The following is a 22,646-nucleotide window of genomic DNA, read 5'->3' as shown; positions in this document are numbered from 1 at the left end:
GGAGGGAAAGGGAGGAGAAACGGAAAGGAAGGAGAGAAGAAGAGAAAAGGAAGGAAAGGAGGAGAGGGAGGGGAGGAAGGGAAAGGGGAGGAGAGGAGGAGGAAAGGAAGGAGTGGGAGAAGAGGAGAGGAGAGAAGAAAGGAAAGGAGGAGAGGAGAGGGAAAGGGGAGGAGGAGAAAAGGAAGAAAATGAGAGGGAGGGGAGGAGAAAAGGAATGAAAGGAGAGGAGAGGGAGGGGAGAGAGAGAGGAGGGGAGAGGGAGAAGAGGAGAGAAGAAAGGAAAAGAGGAGAGGAGAGGGAGGGAAAGGGAGGGAAAGGGGAGGAGGAAAGGAAGAAAATGAGAGGGAGGGAGGAGAAAAGGAATGAAAGGAGAGGAGGAGGGGAGGGAGAGAGAGAGAGGGAGAGGGAGAAGAGGAGAGAAGAAAGGAAAAGAGGAGAGGAGAGGGAGGGGAAAGGGAGGGAAAGGGGAGGAGGAAAGGAAGAAAATGAAAGGGAGGGGAGAGGGAGGAGAGAGAGAGGGAAGGGAGAGGGAGGGAAAGGGGAGGAGAGGAGAAAAGGAAGGAAAGGAGAGGGAGGAGAGGAGAAAAGGAAGGAAAGGAGGAGAGGTGAAGAAGAGAAGAGAAGAAAAAAGGAGTTTATTTTTTTCTGGATAGACCCAGCCAAGATTATCTGTGCAAAGTTTCAGTCAAAGCTCTTCCACGAAACGGAAGCCAAGGGATATTTTATTTTTTATTTTTTTGGGGCGGGGGAGGATAAAATTGGGACACCAAAGAGCTTTGTATAATCTTACTGACAGGTTAAAAACCTGGAAACACATTGTGCAGGTGAGTCTATACATTCTCTCCCTGAAAGCAGGGAAGCGCTTGGGAAGGGACGATGGGCTCCGGGGCTCCGTCTCGGCTCTCGGGGACCCACCCAAACGCCGGACGTCCATTCCAGGAGCATCTCCTGAACCCGGGACTCCCACAGCTCGTCTCACGGCGCGCGCGCCCCTCTCGCCATCTAGCCGCGCGTCTCCTTCTCTTCTTCCCCAGCCTTATTTATGGGCCTTCTCCGGGTGGGATCCCGATCGGATCCTCTCCGCCTGGACTTGGGCTGTGTGTGTGTGTGTGGGTGGGGGGGATAGGAATTGAAGGAGGACTCTCCGGGTGAACGTTTGGATGGCCTCTGGGGTGCCGTTTCCTTCTGGAGGTTCTTCTCAAAGGAGCCTTGTCCCCCAAAACCAACGTCTCCCCCCCCAAAAAGGTTTTGGGGAAATCCTCATATATATATATATATTTTTACACGCCTTTTACACGCCTTCCAAGCTATCGGCTCGTACAAAAAAAACCGCATCGATTTCTTCCCAAACTTTGGCCTGGCTTTAAAACTCCAGGATGTGAAGGATGGAAAAAAAACCCAAAAAAACCCAAAAAACCACCAGCTTTTGGTTCCAAGCCAACGTGGCCTCTTGGGAAGGTGGCCCAGGTGAGCCCTTTCAGGAGTGGACCCCGCCCCAGGACAGCTACGAAGGACGGCCGAGAGACCTGGGCGAGCTTTGACCCCAGGAGGAGGAGGAGGAGACCCACGGGAGATTGGAGGGGGTGTTAAGATGGGAGCCCCCCCACACCCCAACCTGGCTAGAAGTTCCTCTCCCTACCTCGCCCCCTCCCCAAAAATACCCCTCCCCCCTCCCCAGGCCGAAAGACCTTGTCCATTTTTCCATTTGGGGAAGGAAAAAAGAAACCCTGCAAAAAAATCTGTCGGGAAAGAGAAAGAGAGAGAGAGACGAGGTTGAACCCAACAAGGGCTCCGTCCAAAGTGACCTGGAAGGGTGAGAGAGGAAGAGGAGGAGTCAAAGACACAGACCCCGCCCCGCCCCTCCGGCTTGAATTCCCGGGGCCGGAGGTGGGCCCTTGGAAGGGGTGTGGGGGGTCCCACAGAGATGGGCCCCCGAGGCCCCGAGGCCCACCGGTTGGTCGGTCGGTCGGTAAGTGGGACGTTCCGCTCCTTTGGGCTGTAGACGGAAGGAAGGTTTCTCGCCCGGTTGCGAAATGTTCAGGGGAGCCTCGAAATTGGAAGTCAATCGAGAGGGGGAAGAAGCGATGGAAGGGGAAGGAGGGAAGGAGGGAAGGAAGTTACGAAAAGGAGAGCAAATATAGAGAAGGGAAGAAGGGAAAACGGGGTGGGAGGAGGGTGGGTGGGTGGGAAGGATGGAGGGAAGGAGAGAGAGAGAAAGAAAGAGAAAGAAAGAGGAGGGAAGGATGGGAGGGAAGGAAGGAAGGAAGGAAGGAAGGAAGGAAGGAAGGAAGGGGGATGAAAGGGAGGGAGGGAGGAGAGAAAGAGGATGGAAGGGAAGGAGAATAGGAGAAAGGAAGGAATGAAGGAAGGGAGGAGAAAGGAGGGGAGGGGAGAAAGGAAGAAAGGAGGATGAAAAGAGAGGGAGAGAGAAAGACAGAGGGAAGGGAGGGAGAGTAGGGGAAAGAACAGGAATGAAGGAAGGGGAAGGGAGGGATGGAGAGAAGGGAAGTTATAAAAAGTAGACAAAATATATAGAAGGAAAGAAGGGAAAACAGGGTGGGAGGAGAGTAGGTGGGTGGGAAGGATGGATGGAGGGAGGGAAAGGGAGGGAGGGAAGGAGGGAGAGAGAGAGAAAGAAAAAGGAAGGATGGGAGGGAAGGAAGGAAGGGATGGAAGGGAGGGAGAATAGGAGAAAGAACAGGAATGAAGGGAGGGAGGAGAAAGGAGGGGAGGAGAGAAAGGAAGAAAGGAGGATGAAAAGGGAGGGAGAGAGAAAGACAGAGAGAAGAGGGAAGGGTGGAAGGGAGAGAGAGTAGGGGAAAGAACAGGAATGAAGGAAGGGGGGAGGGAGGGAGGAGAAAGGATGGGAAGGAAGGAAGGAAGGAAGGAAGGAAGGAAGGAAGGAAGGAAGGAAGGAAGGAAGGAAGGAAGGAGTTAGTTAGTTTCAGGAGGAAACCAATGGCTTTTTCCAGCCCTGCCAAGCAAAATCCTGCTTACTCAATTTCCTCCTGAGAAAACAACACGGCTCTCCCCGCAGTCTTTGTGGAGCAGAACCGCCCACTGCCCAAAAACGGACGGTCCAAAAGGAAGTCCCAGGCCAGGCTGGGGCCCCCACCCCCCCACCCCACCCCGTTCTGAAAGAGGGACATCTCCCCCCCCCCCAAATATTTTATCTTCTCTTCCCACTTGCCCTGTTTTTGCAGAACTTTTTTCCCCCTGCTATTCGCCCCCCCCATCTCAAAGGGGCGAGGGAGGGGAGGACGAGGAAGGGGGGGGAGAGACCAAAGGGGGAAGAGCCCAAAGAGGGGCCAGCCTCTTCTTCAACGGACCCTCGTGTCCGCCCCCGCCGGCCTTTCCCTCCCTCCCCATGCCTCCTGACCGCCATTGGTGAATCGGGTTTCCTTGGAGAGATTGGACAAAAAAGCGAGAAAAGGTTCGGATACATTCCTATGACAACAGTAATATTCTGCACTAATGCACATGGTGTATATATGTGTGTGTGTGTGTATATATGGGTCTTTGGTTATTTTGGGTTTTCTCCGCGTAAGATTGGAAAATATCTAGGCAACGTTTCGATGAAGTCTCATTCATCATCTTCAGGCTTGTGTCTTCGGCTCTGTGTTTCTCAGAGTGAGTCTCATTCATCATCTTCAGGCTTGTGTCTTCAGCTCTGTGATTCTCGGGGTGAGATTCACTCTGAGAAGCACAGAGCCGAAGACAGAAGCCTGAAGATGGTGAATGAGACTTCATAGAAATGTTGCCTAAATATTTCCAATCTTACGCGGAGAAACCCAACAACCAAAGATCTACATATATATATATATATATATATATATATATATATATATATATATATATATATATATATATATATATGCGCCATGATTTGGAGCAGGGTTACAGAGGGCATTCCCTAATGCAGAAAAGCGCGCCTTTTGGGAATCGGTTGCGGCAAAACCGGGACGCCACAGTTTTGCCGTCCGAGGAAGGAAACTGTACAGGGTTCTGAAGTTGGCGGATCCCGGCTTGCAAAACCCAGGGGGCGAAACGGAGGGAGGCGCGCAGTAACTGACAATTGTGGTTCTACCACATCTGGAAGTCCCCCGCTAGGGAGGAAAGGATGAATCAAAACCAGGATGAGATTAGGCCAGGTTTCCCTCCCACCCACCCCCCGACGATGGTGGCCAGGGTCGGAGATGGGCCGTTTGGTGCACGTACCCGCCCCCCCCTTTAAAATAAACAACCCCCCCCAAAAAAAAACCCAGCGCTGCTTCTCCGGCTGAAAAGGCATGGCTTCTTGCGTTGTGCTACAAAGGCGGCCCGAGAAGGTGTGAAACCCCCGACGACACACACACACACACACACACACACCCCCTAAAAAAAGGCACAAATATATCCATATGTGAGGGTGGGAAGAAGGACCTACGGACACACAAGTAGTGTTCCTGGAAGATCTTCCTGTTTTAACCTCGAGCTTCCAAAACAGTCTCCTCGGTCAAACCAACGTGCCTTACGAGGGCGGGCGGGCGGACGGACGGACGGATGGACACGCTCAGCCTGGGTCCCAGCCCGGGTGGGGGTGGGGGAGGTCGGGTAGGGTGGGTGACTGCGGTCACACCAAGGTGATTTCCACATCTTCAATCTTCTCGGGGGCGGCGGTGTTGGGTGGGGGGCGGCGGAGCGGCCCGGACCTGGAATCATGCAAAGAGAAAAGAAGGAACAGGTCAGCTATGCGGGATTTCCCGGAACAACGGAATATAGGAAGTATTCCTCCGGCGTTTGCCACCGGCAAGGCTAGCTAAGATGTTTAGATTGTGAGTTCTAGTCCTGCCCTAGGCATGAAAGCCAGCTGGGGGACTTTGGGCCAATCACCAGGAGACTGTGAGTTCTAGTCCCGCCTCAGGCATGAAAGTCAGCTGGACTTTGGGCCAATCACCAGGAGATGGTGAGTTCTAGTCCCACCTTAGGCATGAAAGCCACCTGGGTGACTTTGGGCCAATCACCAGGAGACGGTGAGTTCTAGTCCCACCTTAGGCATGAAAGCCAGCTGGGGGACTTTGGGCCAATCACCAGGAGACTGTGAGTTCTAGTCCCGCCTCAGGCATGAAAGTCAGCTGGACTTTGGGCCAATCACCAGGAGATGGTGAGTTCTAGTCCCGCCTTAGGCATGAAAGCCAGCTGGGGGACTTTGGGCCAATCACCAGGAGACTGGGAGTTCTAGTCCTGCCTTAGGCATGAAAGCCAGCTGGGGACTTTGGGCCAATCACCAGGAGATGGTGAGTTCTAGTCCCGCCTTAGGCATGAAAGCCAGCTGGACTTTGGGCCAATCACCAGGAGATGGTGAGTTCTAGTCCCGCCTTAGGCATGAAAGCCAGCTGGGGACTTTGGGCCAATCACCAGGAGATGGTGAGTTCTAGTCCTGCCTTAGGCATGAAAGCCAGCTGGGGGACTTTGGGCCAATCACCAGGAGATGGTGAGTTCTAGTCCTGCCTTAGGCATGAAAGTCAGCTGGACTTTGGGCCAATCACCAGGAGATGGTGAGTTCTAGTCCCGCCTTAGGCATGAAAGCCAGCTGGGGGACTTTGGGCCAATCACCAGGAGACTGGGAGTTCTAGTCCCGCCTTAGGCATGAAAGCCAGCTGGGTGATTTTGGGCCAATCATCAGGAAACGGTGAAGTCTAGTCCCGCCTTAGGCATGAAAGCCAGCTGGGGGACTTTGGGCCAATCACCAGGAGACGGTGAGTTCTAGTCCCGCCTGAGGCATGAACGCCAGCTGGGTGATTTTGGGCCATTGACTTTTTCTCAGCCCAAGCTACCTCACAGGGTTGTTGTGGTGGGGGAAGTTGGAGGAGGAGGAAGGAGCATTGGATGCAATGACTTGAGTTCAGTAATAATAAAAGCGGGATGCCAAGAAATTGATCAATAAATGTTTCCGCCGTGATGGAAACAAGTGTGGCTTGAGGCTCATGATTTTATTGGAGTAACTGCCAGAATCCTGACACCAGGAAGGCAAAAAAAAAACAGGTGGGGGCGGAGACACAGGTTCCCCCCCCACACTCCCCCCACCCCTTTTTGCCTCCTAGGCCTCGGGGAAGCCTCCCGGGTGAAGCAGTAAGAGACCGAGGGGGGATCCCGGCACAGCTGATCATCGGAACAGCTGATTGTTGGGAGAAAAAAAACAAACCCTTAAGGAGTGACTGGGTGGACAACCGATTCTGTGGGCGTGGCTAGGTGGGCGTGGTCATGTGACTGGGTGGGCGTGGCTTCTTCTCTGTTTTTGGTAGCCCCCACGCAACTTTGGGCCTTCCTGGGCCTCAAGGGAGCCTCCTGTAAGCAAGTAAGCCAGAGGAATCCCGACAGCTGATCATCGAACAGCTGATCATTGGGAGGAGGAAAAAACAACCTTAAGGAGCGGCTGGGTAGACAACCGATTCTGTGGGTGTGGCTAGGTGGGCGTGGCCATGTGACTGGGTGGGCGTGGCTTCTTCTCTTTTTGGCAGGCTCCCCCCACCTATTTTGGGGCCTTCCTGGGCCTCAAGGGAGCCTCCCGGTGAAGCAGTAAGTAAGCGAGAGGAATCCCACACAGCTGATCATAAGAACAGCTGATCGTCGGGTGGGGGAAAAATAAATATCTTAAGGAGTGACTGGGTGGAGAACCGATTCTGTGGGTGTGGCTAGGTGGGCGTGGCCATGTGACTGGGTGGGCTTGGCTTCTCCTCTGTTTTTTGGTAGCCCCCCACGCGACTTTGGGCCTTCCTGGGCCTCAAGGGAGCCTCCTGTAAGCAAGTAAGCCAGAGGAATCCCCGACAGCTGATCATCGGAACAGCTGATCATTGGGAGGAGGAAAAAAAACAACCTTAAGGAGTGACTGGGTAGGCAACCGATTCTGTGGGTGTGGCTAGGTGGGCATGGCTAGGTGGGCGTGGCCATGTGAATGGATGGGCGTGGCTTCTCTCTTTTTTGGCAGCCCCCCCCACCTATTTTGGGGCTTTCCTGCGCCTCAAGGGAGCCTCCCGGGTGAAGCAGTAAGTAAGCGAGAGGAATCCCACAGCTGATCATAAGAACAGCTGATCGTCGGGAGGGGGAAAAAGAAACAGCTTAAGGAGTGACTGGGTGGAAAGGAATGGATTCAGCGATGTCGGGCATGTATGCGATGTCCCGCGTGCGCAATAAGGACTGATTGGGCAGGGAGGGGAGAGGCAGACGGAGAGGGGCGGGGCCAGTCAGGGGCATGATTTGCCGGTTCTCTCTCTATAGAACCGGTCCGAACCGGTAGAATCCTACCCCTGCTATTCTTATGTTCAAGTAAACTGAAGTCCCGGACCTACAACTGTTCATTTAGTGACCGTTCAAAGTTACAACAGCACTGAAAAAAGGGACTTGGGATCAGTTTTCACAGTAGCGACCATAGTAGCCATCCCAGGGCCATGGGTTCAAAATTCAGACGCTTGGCAACTGGCTCGTATTTATGACGGTGGCCGTGTCCCAGGGTCTCGTGATCCCCGTTCGCAACCTTCAGACAAGCATAGACAATGGGGGAAAGCCAGATTCACTTAACGACCAGGTTACTCATTTAAGAACGGCAGTGATTCACTTAACCAACGTGGCAAGGAAAGTCATAAAACGGGGCAAACAATGTAAATTTGGGTCTCAACTGTGTCCGTAAGTAGAGAACTACCTGTAATTTGTGCTTGGCAAGTCACTACATGGATGTCGTCACTTTTTAAACATTTTGTTTGTTTCATGTAACATGCAAATTGTCGGGCAAAATGGATTCACCTCCAGTGGCCATGTAATTTAGCAGGTGAAATTAAGCCCGGTTCTAACCCGGTTTGTGCCTGGAGATGCAGGAACAAGCCCCACCCACCCCCCACTTCATGTCTATCGCTCTGAGGCCCAGCTTAAAACTTACAGGTCTGAGTTTGCCGTAGGAAGTGCTTTCGGGAAGGTGTCGGGGTGGTTGGGAAAATCCAGGAGAATTTGACGGGAAGTTGTTTTCTGAAACTGAGCACAAAGGACCAAAAATGAACAACCCACAATGACAATGCTTCAAGGACTAAATTTTGCAACCTCTGAGGCCGTAAGAGGTGTGGCCTACAAGGCATGCCAGCTGGGGAACTCTTGAGAGTTGAAGTCTCGGCGTTTTCAAAATGGAGAGACTAAGGGTGCACCTCTTGTGGCCTGTCGGCCCCTCCAGCAGCCAAATCGGAGGAGGAGGAGGAGGAGGAGGAGGAGGCGTGGGAGTCAGGGTCGGCATCAGGACAACCCGGGAGCTCCAAGGGGGAAGAGGGGATGGAGTTGGCAGAGAGAGAGAGAGAGACAGAGGCGGAGCCTGGGCTGTCCGTCAGCCCTCAGATGGAGAGTCAACAGCCCCCAGGTCTGGAGGTGGCTGATGAGGAAGAGGAGGAACAGCCGGGTCCAGTGCCTGATGCACAGAAGGCGGAGGAGAGGAGAGCAGTGGAAATCTATGGGCCGGTCCTCAGGACGGGAGCTCCAAGGGGGAATGGAATTGGCAGAGAGAGACAGAGACATACAGAGAGAAAGACAGAGAGTGTGAGAGAGAGAGACAGACAGACAGAGACAGAGAGACAGAGTGAGATAGAGATAGAGAAAGAGAGAGAGAGAGAGAGAGGCGGAGCCTGAGGCGTCCGTCAGCCCTCAGATGGAGAGTCAACAGCCCCCAGGTCTGGAGGTGGCTGATGAGGAAGAGGAGGAACAATCAGGTCCAGTGCCTGATGTGCAGAAGGCAGAGGAGAGGAGAGCAGTGGAAATCTATGGGCCGGTCCTTGGGATGGGAGCACCAAGGGGGAATGGAACTGGCAGAGAGAGACAGAGACAGAGACACAGAGAGAGAAAGTCAGAGTGTGAGAGAGAGAGACAGAGTGAGACATAGAGAGAGAGACAGAGTGAGACAGAGAGAGAAAGAGAGAGAGAGGCGGAGCCTGCACCATCCATCAGCCCTCAGGTGGAGAGTCAACAGCCCTCAGGTCTGGAGGTGGCTGATGAAGAAGAGGAGGAACAGCTGGGCCTAGTGCCAGTGGCTGCACAGAAGGCAGAGGAGAGGAGAGCAGTGGAAATCTATGGGCTGGTCCTTGGGACGGGAACTCTGAGAGAGAATGGAACTGGCAGAGATAGAGAGAGGGAGGGAGAGGGGGAGAGAGGGAGGGAGGGAGAGAGAGGCAGAGCCTGGGCCATCCATCAGCCCTCAGATGGAGAGTCAATAGCCCTCAGGTCTGGAGGTGGCTGATGAGGAAGAGGAGGAACAGCCGGGTCCAGTGCCTGGCGCACAGAAGGCAGAGGAGAGGAGAGCAGTGGAAATCTATGGGCCGGTCCTTGGGACGGAAGAGCCATCACTGCTAGCGAAGCTCCATCCTAGCTCTGGGGATAAAAGGCAGGAGACGGAGAGGAGTAGATGGGGCAGACAACTATTCATCTCCCAGACAGATTGTTAGCCTGCGGTGAGAGAGAAACTTTTTGCCAGGGCTGCCAGCGCTCCTAATAAAAGAATCGATTTAAATACAGAGAGTTTGTAGTCTTTGGAGAGAGCCGGGTCAGAACAGCACCATTTAGAAAAGGAGTGGGGAACAATGGCCCGTCCATGACCTGTGGACTTCAACTCCCAGAATTCCTCAGCCAGCCATGCTCAGAATCCCATGCTGGCTTAAGGGATTCTGGGAGTTGAAGTCCACCCATCGTTAAAGGGCCGTCGTTCCCCATGCTGCCTCAGGGATTCTGGAGGGAGCTTGAGCATCTCTTACCGTTGGCCGAGGGAGATCGTGAGAAGCCCTGAGCGCCTCTTTTATCGGGGCTGGGGAAAGGGCTGACGGGGGGCTGGTCGTAGAGCGGCAACGGCGCCAGGGAGTTTTGGGACTTTGCCGATGGAAAGACCTGTGGGGAAAGAAGAGAAGATGGCGTTAATGGAGGACGTTCTTCACCGCCAGAGTCACGGGTCCTCAGGGAGAAAATTCGATCCCCGTGGTCCCTAGGAATCGACCGCGATTGGATGGCACATAGCATCAATGTCAGAGAATATTCATTAACTGGCAGAGACATGGTTAACAAAGTCAGCAAGTGAGTAAGCATGGCAACAGACCAGCCCATGGGAACTGACAGCCTGGGTATCAACTCATAAAACATATTGATATCTCCAATCAATTTGTTTTTATATGTGTTGTACAGGTCACCTTCAAGAAGTGAGGGGAGCCGAATGTCAACTCATAAAACATATTGTATACACATTTTATAATTGTCAACAGAAAGAAGGGGGAGGAGTTTCCAAGAGCAGGCAGCAGTGTAGAACCGAAAGTACATTCCACTCATATTTTCTTCGAAGACTGATTAGATGACTGAAGCTTCTGCCGCAAAAAAACCTAATTGGAGGCCATGATTGATGACTCTTGGCTATGGAGGTGCTTCGTTGGATGATACACCCAGAGGGGCGGGGGGGAAAAGCAGGATCAAGGGTGACAGTGAATTACGTATCTCAGAGTCGGCTACGTCAGGCTAATTCCGACATGTTAACTTCTAATAAATCCAAAGAAGTTTTGTGAAGGTGGCTCGAGGCTCATGATTTATTTGGAGTAACTGCTGGGATCCTGATCGTGGGCGTGGTTTGGCTCTGTGCGCTTTGCTGAGAATTAAAACTGAAACCACGTTCTGCTCTGAGCTGCTGCTGCTGCTTGTGTTTTTGCTTAGGTTACCTTGAAAGAATCTGCAACTGGTATTGTAAACTTTACTTATGATTATAAAGAAGTTAATGATCCTGCTGAATCAGTCATCTGTGTATTTTCTGGACGCGAATTTCCGCTGCTAACTCTATCGATCAATCCATCAACGGTTGGCGCCAACATACCTGAACTTCAGCGATACACGCGACCTCTCCGTTTTCAGAAGCGGTTAGTTCTTCGACCAGGACGGAAGGGAAAACCCCGACGTGGCCGTTGAATTCTCCTTCCCAGAATCCGTCGTCATCCTGGTTTTCTTTGTTCAGGATGCGGATGATGGCACCTTCCGGAAAGGAAAGCTCATCGTCCGTCTGACCCTCGTAATCGTAAAGTGCTTTTACAAAACAGACTGGAAGGGAAAGCAGAGGTGAAGAATCCGTTAGCGGGCTGGGAATCCACCTGGGAGGCATGTTTTGGGATCCTGAGGGCTCGCCTTCCTTTAACGACCCTGTAAATCCCTTGCGGGGCGGAATCTGCACAATCTGAATGGAGCTAGCAGTGTGTTTTAATGGCCGGATGCCCTTCCTGTCACCAAGGCGCAGTTTTGTTCAGCAGATATATTCTCATGGTGCCCAGAGAGAGAAATATCTGCCTCTACCTGGGATCGAACTCACAGCCTCCTGATTGTGAGACGAGAGCTCCACTGCTAGGCCACCACCCCACTCCTATCCTGAGCACTGATCTTCATCCAGCCTTTATTATGTTATTAGTAACTGAAGGTGGCGGACATAACGAATCATCCTTCCTCCTCCTATTTTTCCCACCACTACTACTCCGCGAAGCGGGCTGGGCTTACAGAGTCACCCTGACAGCTTTTATGCCTAAGGTGGGACTAGAACTCTCAGTGCCCTGGTCACTGGCCTAAGTCACCCCACCAGCTTTCATGCCTAAGGCAGAACTAGAATTCACTGCTTCCCAAGGTTTGGCTCAAAGTAACCTAGCTGGCTTTCATGTCTAAGTCAGTACTACAATTCACCATTTCCTGGTGATTGGTCCAAAGTCAGCCGATTGGCTTTCATGTCTAAGGCAGAACTAGAATTCACTGTCTCCTGGTGATTGGCCCAAAGTCACCCAGTAGGCTTTCACGTCTAAAGCGGGACTAGAACTCACTGTCTCCTGGCGATTGGCTCAAAGTCACCCAGTTGGCTTTCATGCCTAAGGCAGGACTAGAACTCACTGTCTCCTGGTGATTGGCCCAAAGTCACCCAGTTGACTTTCATGCCTATGGCAGGACTAGAACTCACTGTCTCCTGGCGATTGGTCCAAAGTCACCCAGTTGGCTTCCATGCCTAAGGCAGAACTAGAACTCTCTATCTCCTGGTGATTGGCTCAAAGTCACCTCAAAGATTGGCTCCTGGTGATTGGCTCAAAGTCACCCAGTAGACTTTCAAAGTCACCTAGCCAACTTTTCATGCCTAAGACAGAACTAGAACTCTCAGTCTCCTGGTGATTGGCCCAAAGTCACCCAGTAGACTTTCATGTCTAAAGCGGGACTAGAACTCACTGTCTCCTGGTGATTGGGCCAAAGTCACCCAGTTGGCTTCCATGCCTAAGACAGAACTAGAACTCTCAGTCTCCTGGTGATTGGCCCAAAGTCACCTAGCCAACTTTTCATGCCTAAAACAGAACTAGAACTCTCTATCTCCTGGTGATTGGCCCAAAGTCACCCAGTAGACTTTCATGTCTAAACCGGGACTAGAACTCACTGTCTCCTGGTGATTGGGCCAAAGTCACCCAGTAGACTTTCATGTCTAAAGCAGGACTAGAACTCCCTGTCTACTGGTGATTGGCCCAAAGTCAGCCAGTTGGCTTCCATGCCTAAGACAGAACTAGAACTCACTGTCTCCTGGTGATCAGCCCAAAGTCACCCAGTTGGCTTTCATGTCTAAAGCGGGACTAGAACTCACTGTCTCCTGGCGATGGGCTCCAAGTTGCCCAGCCAGCTTTGACTGCTACGTTTCTCACTGGAGCTGAAGCTGGCTTGGAAACGGCACCGAAAGGCGCCACCCACGTGCGGCTGAGAGTGTGCCGTTTTACATCTGGAGCGTGCAGGAATAGCAGGGGTGTCTCCCCCCACCCAAATACCCCACCCCCTCAGCCCTTACCGCTGGAGTCCCCATTAAGGCTTCCTGACGCGAGCTCGGCTTCGGCAGAATTGCTGGAGGTGTGAGACCGGCTGTCTAAGGCTGCCAGGGATTGCAACATGCTCAGGAGGCTGTTGGAGGTCGGGAACTGCAAATATTTCTCCGGCACATAGCCCACGTGGCCTGACTTATTCCGGGCCTGCGAAAGCGGGGAAAGACCGAACACGCTCGGCGTTAAGTAGGTCACGTTGAAGGCAGGGTATTAAATTTAAAAAAAAATTTAAAAAGACAATCAGCGGCCTGCTACGGCCCGCCACAAAGAGAGGAAAAGCGAAATGATACCTTTACCCAGTCTTCCATATCCCCATCTTCGATCACTTCCAAGACCTCGTGTTCCTCAATGGTTAATTCGTCCGGCTGCGAAGCCTGTGGGGAAGAAAAGGTATGTAAAAAATGACAAGAAGGGGCCACGGAAAGGACAAGAGATCCCCAAAGTTGGCCACCCAAAGACCTGCGGACTTCAACTCCCAGAATTCCCCAGCCGGCCATCTTGCAACTTGAAAGGCCGGTGGACTTCCACCCCCAGAATTCCCCAGCCGGCCATCTTGCAACTTGAAAGGCCGGTGGACTTCCACTCCCAGAATTCCTCAGCTGCCATCGTGCAACTTTGAAGGCCGGTGAACTTCAACTCCCAGAATTCCTCAGCCATCCATCTTGCAACTTTAAAGGCGGTGGACTTCAACACCCAGAATTCCTCAGCTGGCCATCATGCAACTTGAAAGGCCGGTGGACTTCAACTCCCAGAATTCCTCAGCCGGCCATCTTGCAACTTTGAAGGCCGGTGAACTTCAACTCCCAGAATTCCTCAGCCATCCATCTTGCAACTTTAAAGGCCGGTGGACTTCAACACCCAGAATTCCTCAGCTGGCCATCATGCAACTTGAAAGGCCGGTGGACTTCAACTCCCAGAATTCCTCAGCCGGCCATCTTGCAACTTGAAAGGCCGGTGGAATTCAACTCCCAGAATTCCTCAGCCGGCCATCTTGCAACTTGAAAGGCCGGTGGACTTCAACTCCCAGAATTCCTCAGCCGGCCATCTTGCAACTTTGAAGGCCGGTGAACTTCAACTCCCAGAATTCCTCAGCCATCCATCTTGCAACTTTAAAGGCCGGTGGACTTCAACACCCAGAATTCCTCAGCTGGCCATCATGCAACTTGAAAGGCCGGTGGACTTCAACTCCCAGAATTCCTCAGCCGGCCATCTTGCAACTTTGACGGCCGGTGAACTTCAACTCCCAGAATTCCTCAGCCATCCATCTTGCAACTTTAAAGGCCGGTGGACTTCCACTCCCAGAATTCCTCAACCGGCCGTCTTGTAACTTTAAAGGCCAGTGAACTTCCACTCCCAGAATTCCTCAGCCGGCCATCGTGTAACTTGAAAGGCCGGTGGACTTCAACTCCCAGAATTCCTCAGCCGGCCTTAAAGTTGACATGTTTGGACACTCTTTGGGTAAGGGGACCCACCACTCATTTTGAGTGCCGGAAGAAGCCAAGCTGAGGCTGGATCAGGCCGAAAAGTCACCCAGTTCAGTGTCCTGGGTCCCACCAGAAGCTCTGAAGAAGACCGTCAAACATTCTTCGAAGCAGCCAGCTTGATCCTCCATGATTGTTCCATTCTTTCTTTTAAACGAATTAAACATTGGTGCCTGGCTGCCAGATAGTACAAAAAGATGTGTCTTTGACTTTGTCTCTGCCTGCCTGCCTATCTATCTACACATCCATTTATCTCATCTCTCTCTCACTTTCTCTTTACCTTTCTCTCTATCATATCACATATCATATCATATCATATCTATCTATCTATCTATCTATCTATCTATCAATCATCTATCTATCTATCTATCTATCTATCTATCTATCTATCTATCTATCTATCTATCATATCTACCTACCTACCAACCCATCCATTTATCTCACCTGTCTCTCATTCTTTCTCTTTCTCTACCTATCTCTTTCTATCCATCTACCCATCTGTCTCCCTCTCTTTCTCTCTACCCATCTTTCTCTCTCTAGCTATCTATCCGTCTCTAGCTATCTAACTAATCCATCATCTCTATCCATCCATTTATCTCATGTCTCTCTCACTACCATTCTCTATCATCTCTCTATCATATCTATCAATCTAATCTATCTATCCATCCATCCATCCATTTATCTCATCTGTCTCTCATTCTTTCTTCCTCTACCTATCTGTCTTTTTATCTACCTACCCATCTCATGTGTCTCCTTCTTTCTCTCTACCCATCTTTCTCTCGTTATCTATCCGTCTCTAGCTATCTAACTAATCCATCATTTCTCTATCCATCCATTTATTTCATTTCTCTCTCACTTTCTCTTTCTATCTATCCGTCTCTAGCTATCTAATTAATCCATCATTTCTCTATCCATCCATTTATTTCATTTCTCTCTCACTTTCTCTTTCTATCTATCCATCTCTAGCTATCTAACTAATCCATCATTTCTCTATCCATCCATTTATTTCATTTCTCTCTCACTTTCTCTTTCTATCTATCCGTCTCTAGCTATCTAACTAATCCATCATTTCTCTATCCATCCATTTATTTCATTTCTCTCACTTTCTATCTATCCGTCTCTAGCTATCTAACTAATCCATCATTTCTCTATCCATCCATTTATTTCATTTCTCTCTCACTTTCTCTTTCTCTCTACCTTTCTATCATCTCTCTCATCTATCTATCTATCTATCTATCTATCTATCTATCTATCTATCTATCTATCTATCTATCTATCTATCTATCATCTCTCTCTCTCTCTAATCCACCCACCCTTCCAATTTGTACCCCCTCATTGAGTGAATGATTGATATGAAGGAAAGCAGAATGAAGGAGGATGCAATTGCCCCCCACCCACCCCCCAAAAAAACCCCAGAAGAAAAAGAAAAAAGAGGAAGCGCGAAGCAGCTGCCCGAGAGGTGGGGGGGAAGACTAAAAATGCTGCGGTTGGACGGAGTCAACGTGATCCTTGAAATGAAAATAAAAGGGAAGTTTGTGGCTTTCAAAGGCGAAAGGGCCGTGTGGTCAAAAGCGAGGACAGTTTTCGAGGAAAAGAAGGACAGGGAAGAAGAAGAAGAGGAAGCGGCATTAGCAGTACTACTAGTAGTGATTTGGAGGTCACCGAAGGCAATGAGCGAGGATCAGATTGCAAAAACCAACAGGAAAGAGTGAGAAAATTGGGGAGTTAATGACTTGGAGAATGAATGAGACCCTCGAAAGGGAGGAGGTGAGAAGTTTAAAAGGGCAAGAAGGCAACCTCTGCGTGGAAGCGGTGAACCCGAGGGAGCCAGCTCAGAGACGTGGGAAGAAGAGAGATAATGAGAGGAGGGAGGTCTTGGGCCTACGTTTCCCTTGTCTTTCCTCCTCGCCCAGCCTCGGTTTTTCTTTCCTTTACAACGCCCGTCTCTTTTTCTGCACCCAGCTTAACATTGCTAAACCCTCCCCACCTCCCACAAAACGGTAGCAGAATTTTGGTCTTCAGGTTACTACCCGAGTAAACTAGCAAATATATTGTAGAACAGCCTGGTTTACACACAGCTTAATCAGGGTGAGGTTAGGTTTTCTCTCACAGGGTCAGCCACAAACGACGCAAGCAGATATTATTTGCCTTTGAAACTGGATGTGGCCAAAGATGGCATTTTCAAATGAACCATTTTGCCTGATTCCAAGATCCTGTTACTAATCATGACGAGTATATAGGCAGTTCTACTTCCAGGTTGCTTCTCTCCTGGATTACTTTCTACCTGTTGTTTCTTGTCCTGCCTTCAGGGGCTTTGGAGAATAGATTGAACTCCCTCTTCTTTGGGGCAGCCCCTCAGATATTGGAAGGCTGCTATCCTGTCCCTCCTAGTCCTTCGTTTCATGAAATCGTTGCTGTTAGTTGCGAAGTTGTGTCTGGCCCATCGCGAGTCCACATGGACAATGTTCCTCCAGGCCTTCCTGGATTATCTAACTGGGAGATACACTATCAGGCCACGGCCTTAACGTGGATGAAAGAATGGATACTGCTGAGGAATAAAAGGTTACTCACGTTGGAAGGACATGGTTTTACAAATGGGCTGGCATGCGTTTTTGTGGGACAGGAAAGGTAAAACACACGAGTGCTTTCAAAGGCATATGGTCAGGGATGCATTGTTAACGTATATGGGGAAAAAATAGGGAACAGCATTATATGGAGGTACCAGTCCAGTTATCAACAATGGAAGCACTTGTACACTCAAATGTTTGTAAAATGGGAAGTGTTACTAGATATAAATATATTTTAAATGAAAAGGGTGAGCTGTCCTCTACCATCTTCTGGAGTCCATTTAAGCTCACGCCGACTACTTCTACTTCTACTTCTACTTCTACTCCTCCTCCTCCTCCTCCTCCTCCTTCCTCTTTCGCCCTCCATTGTTCCCAGCATTCGGCTCTTCTCCAGGGAGTCCTTCCTTCTCATGAGGTGACCAAAGTCTTTGAGTTCCATCTTCAGGATCTGGTCTTCTAAAGAGCAGTCAAGGTTGGTCTCCTCTAGGACTGACCGGTTGAATGGCCTTGCGGTCCAAGGGACTCCTCCTCCAGCACCAGAGTTCAAAGGCCTCCATTCTTCGGCACTCAGCCTTCCTTGTGGTCCCACTTTCACAGCCATGCATTGCAACTGGGAAAACCAGAGCCTCGACTCTACGTCCTTTGGTTGGCAGTGGGGATGTCTCTGCTTTTTCAGTGTGCTGTCTAGATTTGCCATAGCTTTCCTCCCCAGGAGCAAGCCTCTTTTAATTACTTGGCTGCAGTCCCCATCTGCAGTGGAGCCCAGGAAAATAAAAGCGGTCGCTCCCTCCATTTTTTCCCCCATCTATTTGCCAGGAATTGAGAGGGCCGGATGCCATGATCTTAGTTTTCTTAACGAAGAAAATTGGGTATGCCTAATTTAATTCATTAAATTAGGCATACCCAATTCCTGCAACCGTTCTTCGTATATTTTTGTCCCTGGGCCTTTTAATCATCTTAGTTTCTCTTCTCTGCGCTTTTTCCAAAGTCTCAACATCTATTTTTTTTTTTTAAATCACGGTGATCAAAACTGGATGCAGCGTTCCAACTGTGATCTTACCAAGGCATTATAAAGGGGTATAAACACTTAATATGGTCTTGATACTATCCCTTTTCTTTCTGAATTTTGTTCTGTTGCAACGTACATAAAATAATGAGGGAAGAAAAGGTTCTGCCTGGGCCATTTGGCTCCGAATTCTCTTAAATGGGTTTCTTGCGTGCCCTTAATCAGCGCCCGGGTTTATATGTCTGTGGAGATTCTCAAGTCATCCAGGTCAGGTGCTTTTTCAAAAGACTTTGGGTTTTTTTTCCATGAAGGCGTTTTGCTTCTCATCCAAGAAGCTTCTTTGGTTCTGACTGAACGGCGAAGGATGGAAGGGTTTGTATTCCTTGCAGTTATTTGGCTGTCTGCACTCTTTCCGAGAGTCGTTGAGGCCACTTGGACTTGAAATTCATGTTTTGGATAGAGAGGACTGCTGGCTTGAAAGAGGGGTCAAAAAGAGGCCATCTATATGTCCAAATTAAACAGCCCTCTCTCAACAGAGGGGAGAAAGATATAACATCAGCTATCTCCAATCTACAGCACAGTCCTCTCAGCAGTTCCAGGAAGGCTCCACACCCATTTGCACCACTCAGGCGTGGAAATAGATAGACCTCCAAGTGGCCTCAACGACCCTCTAAAAGGAGGCAAATGACCAGCTGTCTGCAAGGAATATAAATCCTTCCATCTCCTCACCATCCAGTCAGAGCTGAAGAAGCTTCCTGGATGACAAGTGAAACGTCTTCAAAAGAAAAATACAAGAAAGTCCAGGTGCCTTGGGGGGAAAAAAAAGCACTTTTGGGCCAGTTTGATATGAAGGCCTGTCCCCTGCCAAGAGGCCGAACACACCTACCTTGTATGAATAAACAACCTTGCAGGTCAACGGGTAATTTCGAAGGGTGCCCGAAGGACTGGAGTTGCTGTCTTCAAAAGCATCCAGGCCGTCTTCGCCCTCTTCCCTTTCTAGGTCAACGTTCAGCTAACAGAGAAAAACAGGAAGAGATTGTAAGCATCTGTTAGTGAGTACAAAGAGTCCTCGAATTACAGCGGATTGTTTAGTAGCGGTTTAAAGTTACAGCGTCGCTGAAAGAGAAGTGACTCAGGATCAGCCCTCGCACATGTGACTTTTGCGGCATCCCCACGCGATCAAAAGCCAGGTGCTTGGCCACTGGCGTGTATTTAGGACGGTTGCAATACTGTCACGATTGTCTCTTTCCCCCTTATCAGAGGCGTCACGGGTAAAGAGTAGGAACGTCCAAGCCGACTGCCTCGTAGCAAGGTTCCATGTGCAGAAAATCCAACCAAGCCTGGGGTGGGTTCGTGAGCATATAAGTTTCCATATCTGCAATCAATTTGTTTTTTTGTGTTGTACAAGTTGTCTTCAAGAAGTGAGGGGAGCCGAATGTCAACTGATAAAACATTTTGTATACACGTTTTATAGTTGTCAACAGAAAGAAGGGGGGAGTTTCAAAGAGCAGGCGGCAGTGTGGAATCAAAAGGACATACCATACGTATTTTTCTTCAAAGACTGATTAGATGACCGAAGCTTCTGCCAGGCAAAAATCTAATTGGAGAGCATGATTGATGACTCTTGGCTATGGAGGCGTTTCGTTGGATGATACCCCCAGAGGGGTGGGGGGAAAAGCAGGATTAAGGGTGACAGTGTATTATATAACTCAGAGTCGGCTACGCTGCAGGCAGTCCCTTCCTCCTGTGCGAACTGGAGCTGGGGAGGAGGGTCAGTCACCTCTGACAAAATCCCAGAGGTCGGACAGATCCCAAGAGAATATCAAGACCTCAATGAAGTATCCAGAGAGACTGAATGTGACATCCTACTTCCCAGGGATGGGCTTCAAATTTTTTAACAACCGGTTCTGTGGGCATGGCTTAGGTGGTGGGCGTGGCTTGGTGTTATGTGATTGGGTGGACATGGCTTGGTGGTCATGTGACTGGCTGGATGTGGCCAACTCAACACCACTCACATCGAGGCACGCATCTCCTTGCCTGGCCTCTCGTGACTGTGGGGATGCTGCAACAGTCGTAAGTGTGAAAAAGAGTCATAAGTCACTTTTTTCAGTGCCATTGTAACTTTCAATGGTCACTCCACACAAGCAAAGTACCAGCAACGGAGGGGGAAAAAAACTCCAGAGAAGTTCCTGAGACAGGAAGTCTAGTCCTGCCAAGAATGTAATAAGGGTTAACGTAGAGGCAGTTTCTGTAAGCAACACCAGAATGTTTCCTTCCTGCCTTCCTTACAGGATTATCCCTGTAATTTCTTCTAACAACCGGTTCTCCGAACTGCTTAGAATGTTAACAACCGGTTCTAGCGAATAGGTGCGAACTGGTAGAATCTGACCCCTGCTTAGCTCCCCAGCGTGAGACAGACTGCACCATAGAGATAATTCCTGGGGGCAAAACTACAAAACCCAAAATGGACGCCATGACAAAATGTTTTATGAGTTGACAAATATCTTAAAGTAGTGATGACTAGCCTTTTCGTTGTCGCATGATGAAAGTGCGCGCACATGCACGCCTGCACCCATAATGCAATGTGCGCATGGCCCCCCGCCCCACCTTGCGCATGCGCACGCACCTCTCTCCGTGCATGCGTGACAGATACCCGACAATCAGCTGGCTGGCGGGGGGTGGGGGCATGCCCGTGCATGCGCAGTGAATCAGTTCTGGGCAGGCAGACATGCCACTTCCTGCATGCGTGCCATTGGTTCGCCATCACGGTCCTTAAAGGGTCACGTGATCACCGTCTGCCATCTTTCCCAGCCGGCTTCCAATAAGCAAACTCAACAGGGCAAGTCAGATCTGCTTGATTCAACTTAACAACAGAATCACAGAGTTGGAAGGGACCTCGGAGGTCAACTAGTCCAGCCCCCCTGCTCAGTCAGGAGGCCCTGTGCCATTCCGGGCAAAGGGCTGTCCAGTCTCTTCTTAAAAACCTCCAGTGTTGGAGCATCCATGACTTCTGGAGGGCCCAAATGCAAGTGATTCACTTCAAAAACGATGGCAAAAGGGTTATAAAATTGGACGCGACTCACTGAACAAGCATCTTGCTCGCCAGTGGAGGTTGTGGTCCCAAGTGTAGCCACTGTCAGGATTCCAGCAAGCGCCCTAATTGAATCGTGATCCTCGAGCCAAACTTCAAAAAACTTCCAAAGATTCATTAGAGGCGACATCCTGGCACAGCCCTGTAGGAAGCCAAACTCTGGCCTACGTCATTTCCAGTCTCCTGTGACCCTGTTTCCCCCCCCACTTGGGTGTGTCATAAATCAGATTCTCCAACTGAGCACCTTCATGGGATGGGTGTCATCATTCACGTTCTCCAATTCAATATATTCGCGGGCAAAAGCTCTGGTAGTTTAGTTACAACCTTTTAAAGATAAGAGTTGGAATGTACTTTTTTTTCCAAACTTCTGCACTGTTCTCCCAAATTTCCTTCCTCTCCCCCCCTTTTTTTTATATGGCAACTACTAAAACAGGCAGAGGAATGTTTTATGATTTGACAGCCGTAAGTCAAGGACTACCTGTCACAAATGGGGATCGCATGATCATCATAACTAGAAGCCAGTTGCCAAGCGGCTGAATTTTGATCACGTGACCCTGGAGATGCTGCAGCGGTCATTAAGCATGAAAAAAGTCATTTTTTTCCCCCAGTGCCGTTGCAACTTTGAACGGCCACTAAATGAATGATTGTAAATTGAGCTGTTATTCCACATGATTTTCAGCACGTTCTTCATATTCCTTAGGATTCTTGACGAATGTGTCTTTTCTTTTATGTACACTGAGAGCATTTGCACCAAAGGCAAATTCCTTGTGTGTCCAATCGCGCCTGGCCAATAAAAGAATTCCATTCCATTCCATTGTATATTCCTCTCCTCTCCTCCTATTCTTTCTGACGGTGAGAACAATCAACCATTGGAACAGAAGTTGCCCTTGGAAGTTGTGGGAGCTTCATCATCACTTGAGACTTTCAAGAAGAGACTGGACTGCCAACTGTCAGAAATGGTGTAGGGACTCCTGCTTGGGCGGTGGGTCGGACTAGATGACCTACAAGGTCCCTTCCAACTCTGATTATCTGTTACCTGTTATTCCATATTCTATTCTGTTCTATATTTTATTCTATTCATTCCATATTCTATTCTGTTCTATTCTATATTCTATTTTTTATTTTATTCTATATTCTATTCTATTCTATTCCATTTTCTATTCTATTCTATATTCTATTCTATATTCTATTCTATTCCGTTTTATTTTCTATTCTATTCTATATTCTATTCTATTCCATTTTCTATTCTATCCTATCTTCTATTCTATTCCATTTTCTGTTCTATTCTATAATCTATTCCATATTCTATTCCATATTCTTTTCTATATTCTATTCTATTCTATTCTATTCTATTCTATTCTATTCTATTCTATTCTATTCTATTCTATTCTATTCTATTCTATTCTATTCTACATAAAAACAGGGAGTAGCGTGTTTTACCTTATTATCTGTTTTATTTTACAATAATAATCACTTCTTACCCATTAATTAAGATGCCTGTCCCGTTTCATCCAATTGACTAAATTTCAGTAGTCAGGCTGCGCCCGCAGGTTGCAAATAGAAACCACGGGCTTGGCGTTCAAATTTGGCGCACGTCTTGCCTTTTTTTTTTTCAAGGCACTGCAATAAACATTGGCCCAG

General features: G+C 49.4%; 1 protein-coding gene across 1 annotated transcript in view; it reads right to left on the bottom strand.

Moving 5' to 3' along the window:
• Window positions 1-4,371: 4,371 nt before the first annotated feature.
• FCHSD2 (FCH and double SH3 domains 2) overlaps window positions 4,372-22,646 on the bottom strand; it is a 178,204-nt gene continuing 159,929 nt past the window's right edge. The window contains 8 exon segments of the mRNA XM_087937803.1: window positions 4,372-4,652; window positions 4,654-4,691; window positions 7,913-8,004; window positions 9,759-9,888; window positions 10,853-11,073; window positions 12,830-13,007; window positions 13,151-13,234; window positions 18,801-18,926. Coding sequence (XP_087793929.1) covers window positions 4,613-4,652; window positions 4,654-4,691; window positions 7,913-8,004; window positions 9,759-9,888; window positions 10,853-11,073; window positions 12,830-13,007; window positions 13,151-13,234; window positions 18,801-18,926 — 909 coding nt within the window. The 3' untranslated portion in view covers window positions 4,372-4,612.

The sequence above is a fragment of the Pseudonaja textilis genome, chromosome 7, assembly GCF_049901715.1.
Source record: "Pseudonaja textilis isolate UNSWEBS1 chromosome 7, rPseTex1.2, whole genome shotgun sequence".
In the NCBI taxonomy this organism is placed as follows: Eukaryota; Metazoa; Chordata; class Lepidosauria; order Squamata; family Elapidae; genus Pseudonaja; species Pseudonaja textilis.
This window is presented reverse-complemented; position numbering and strand designations above follow the sequence as displayed.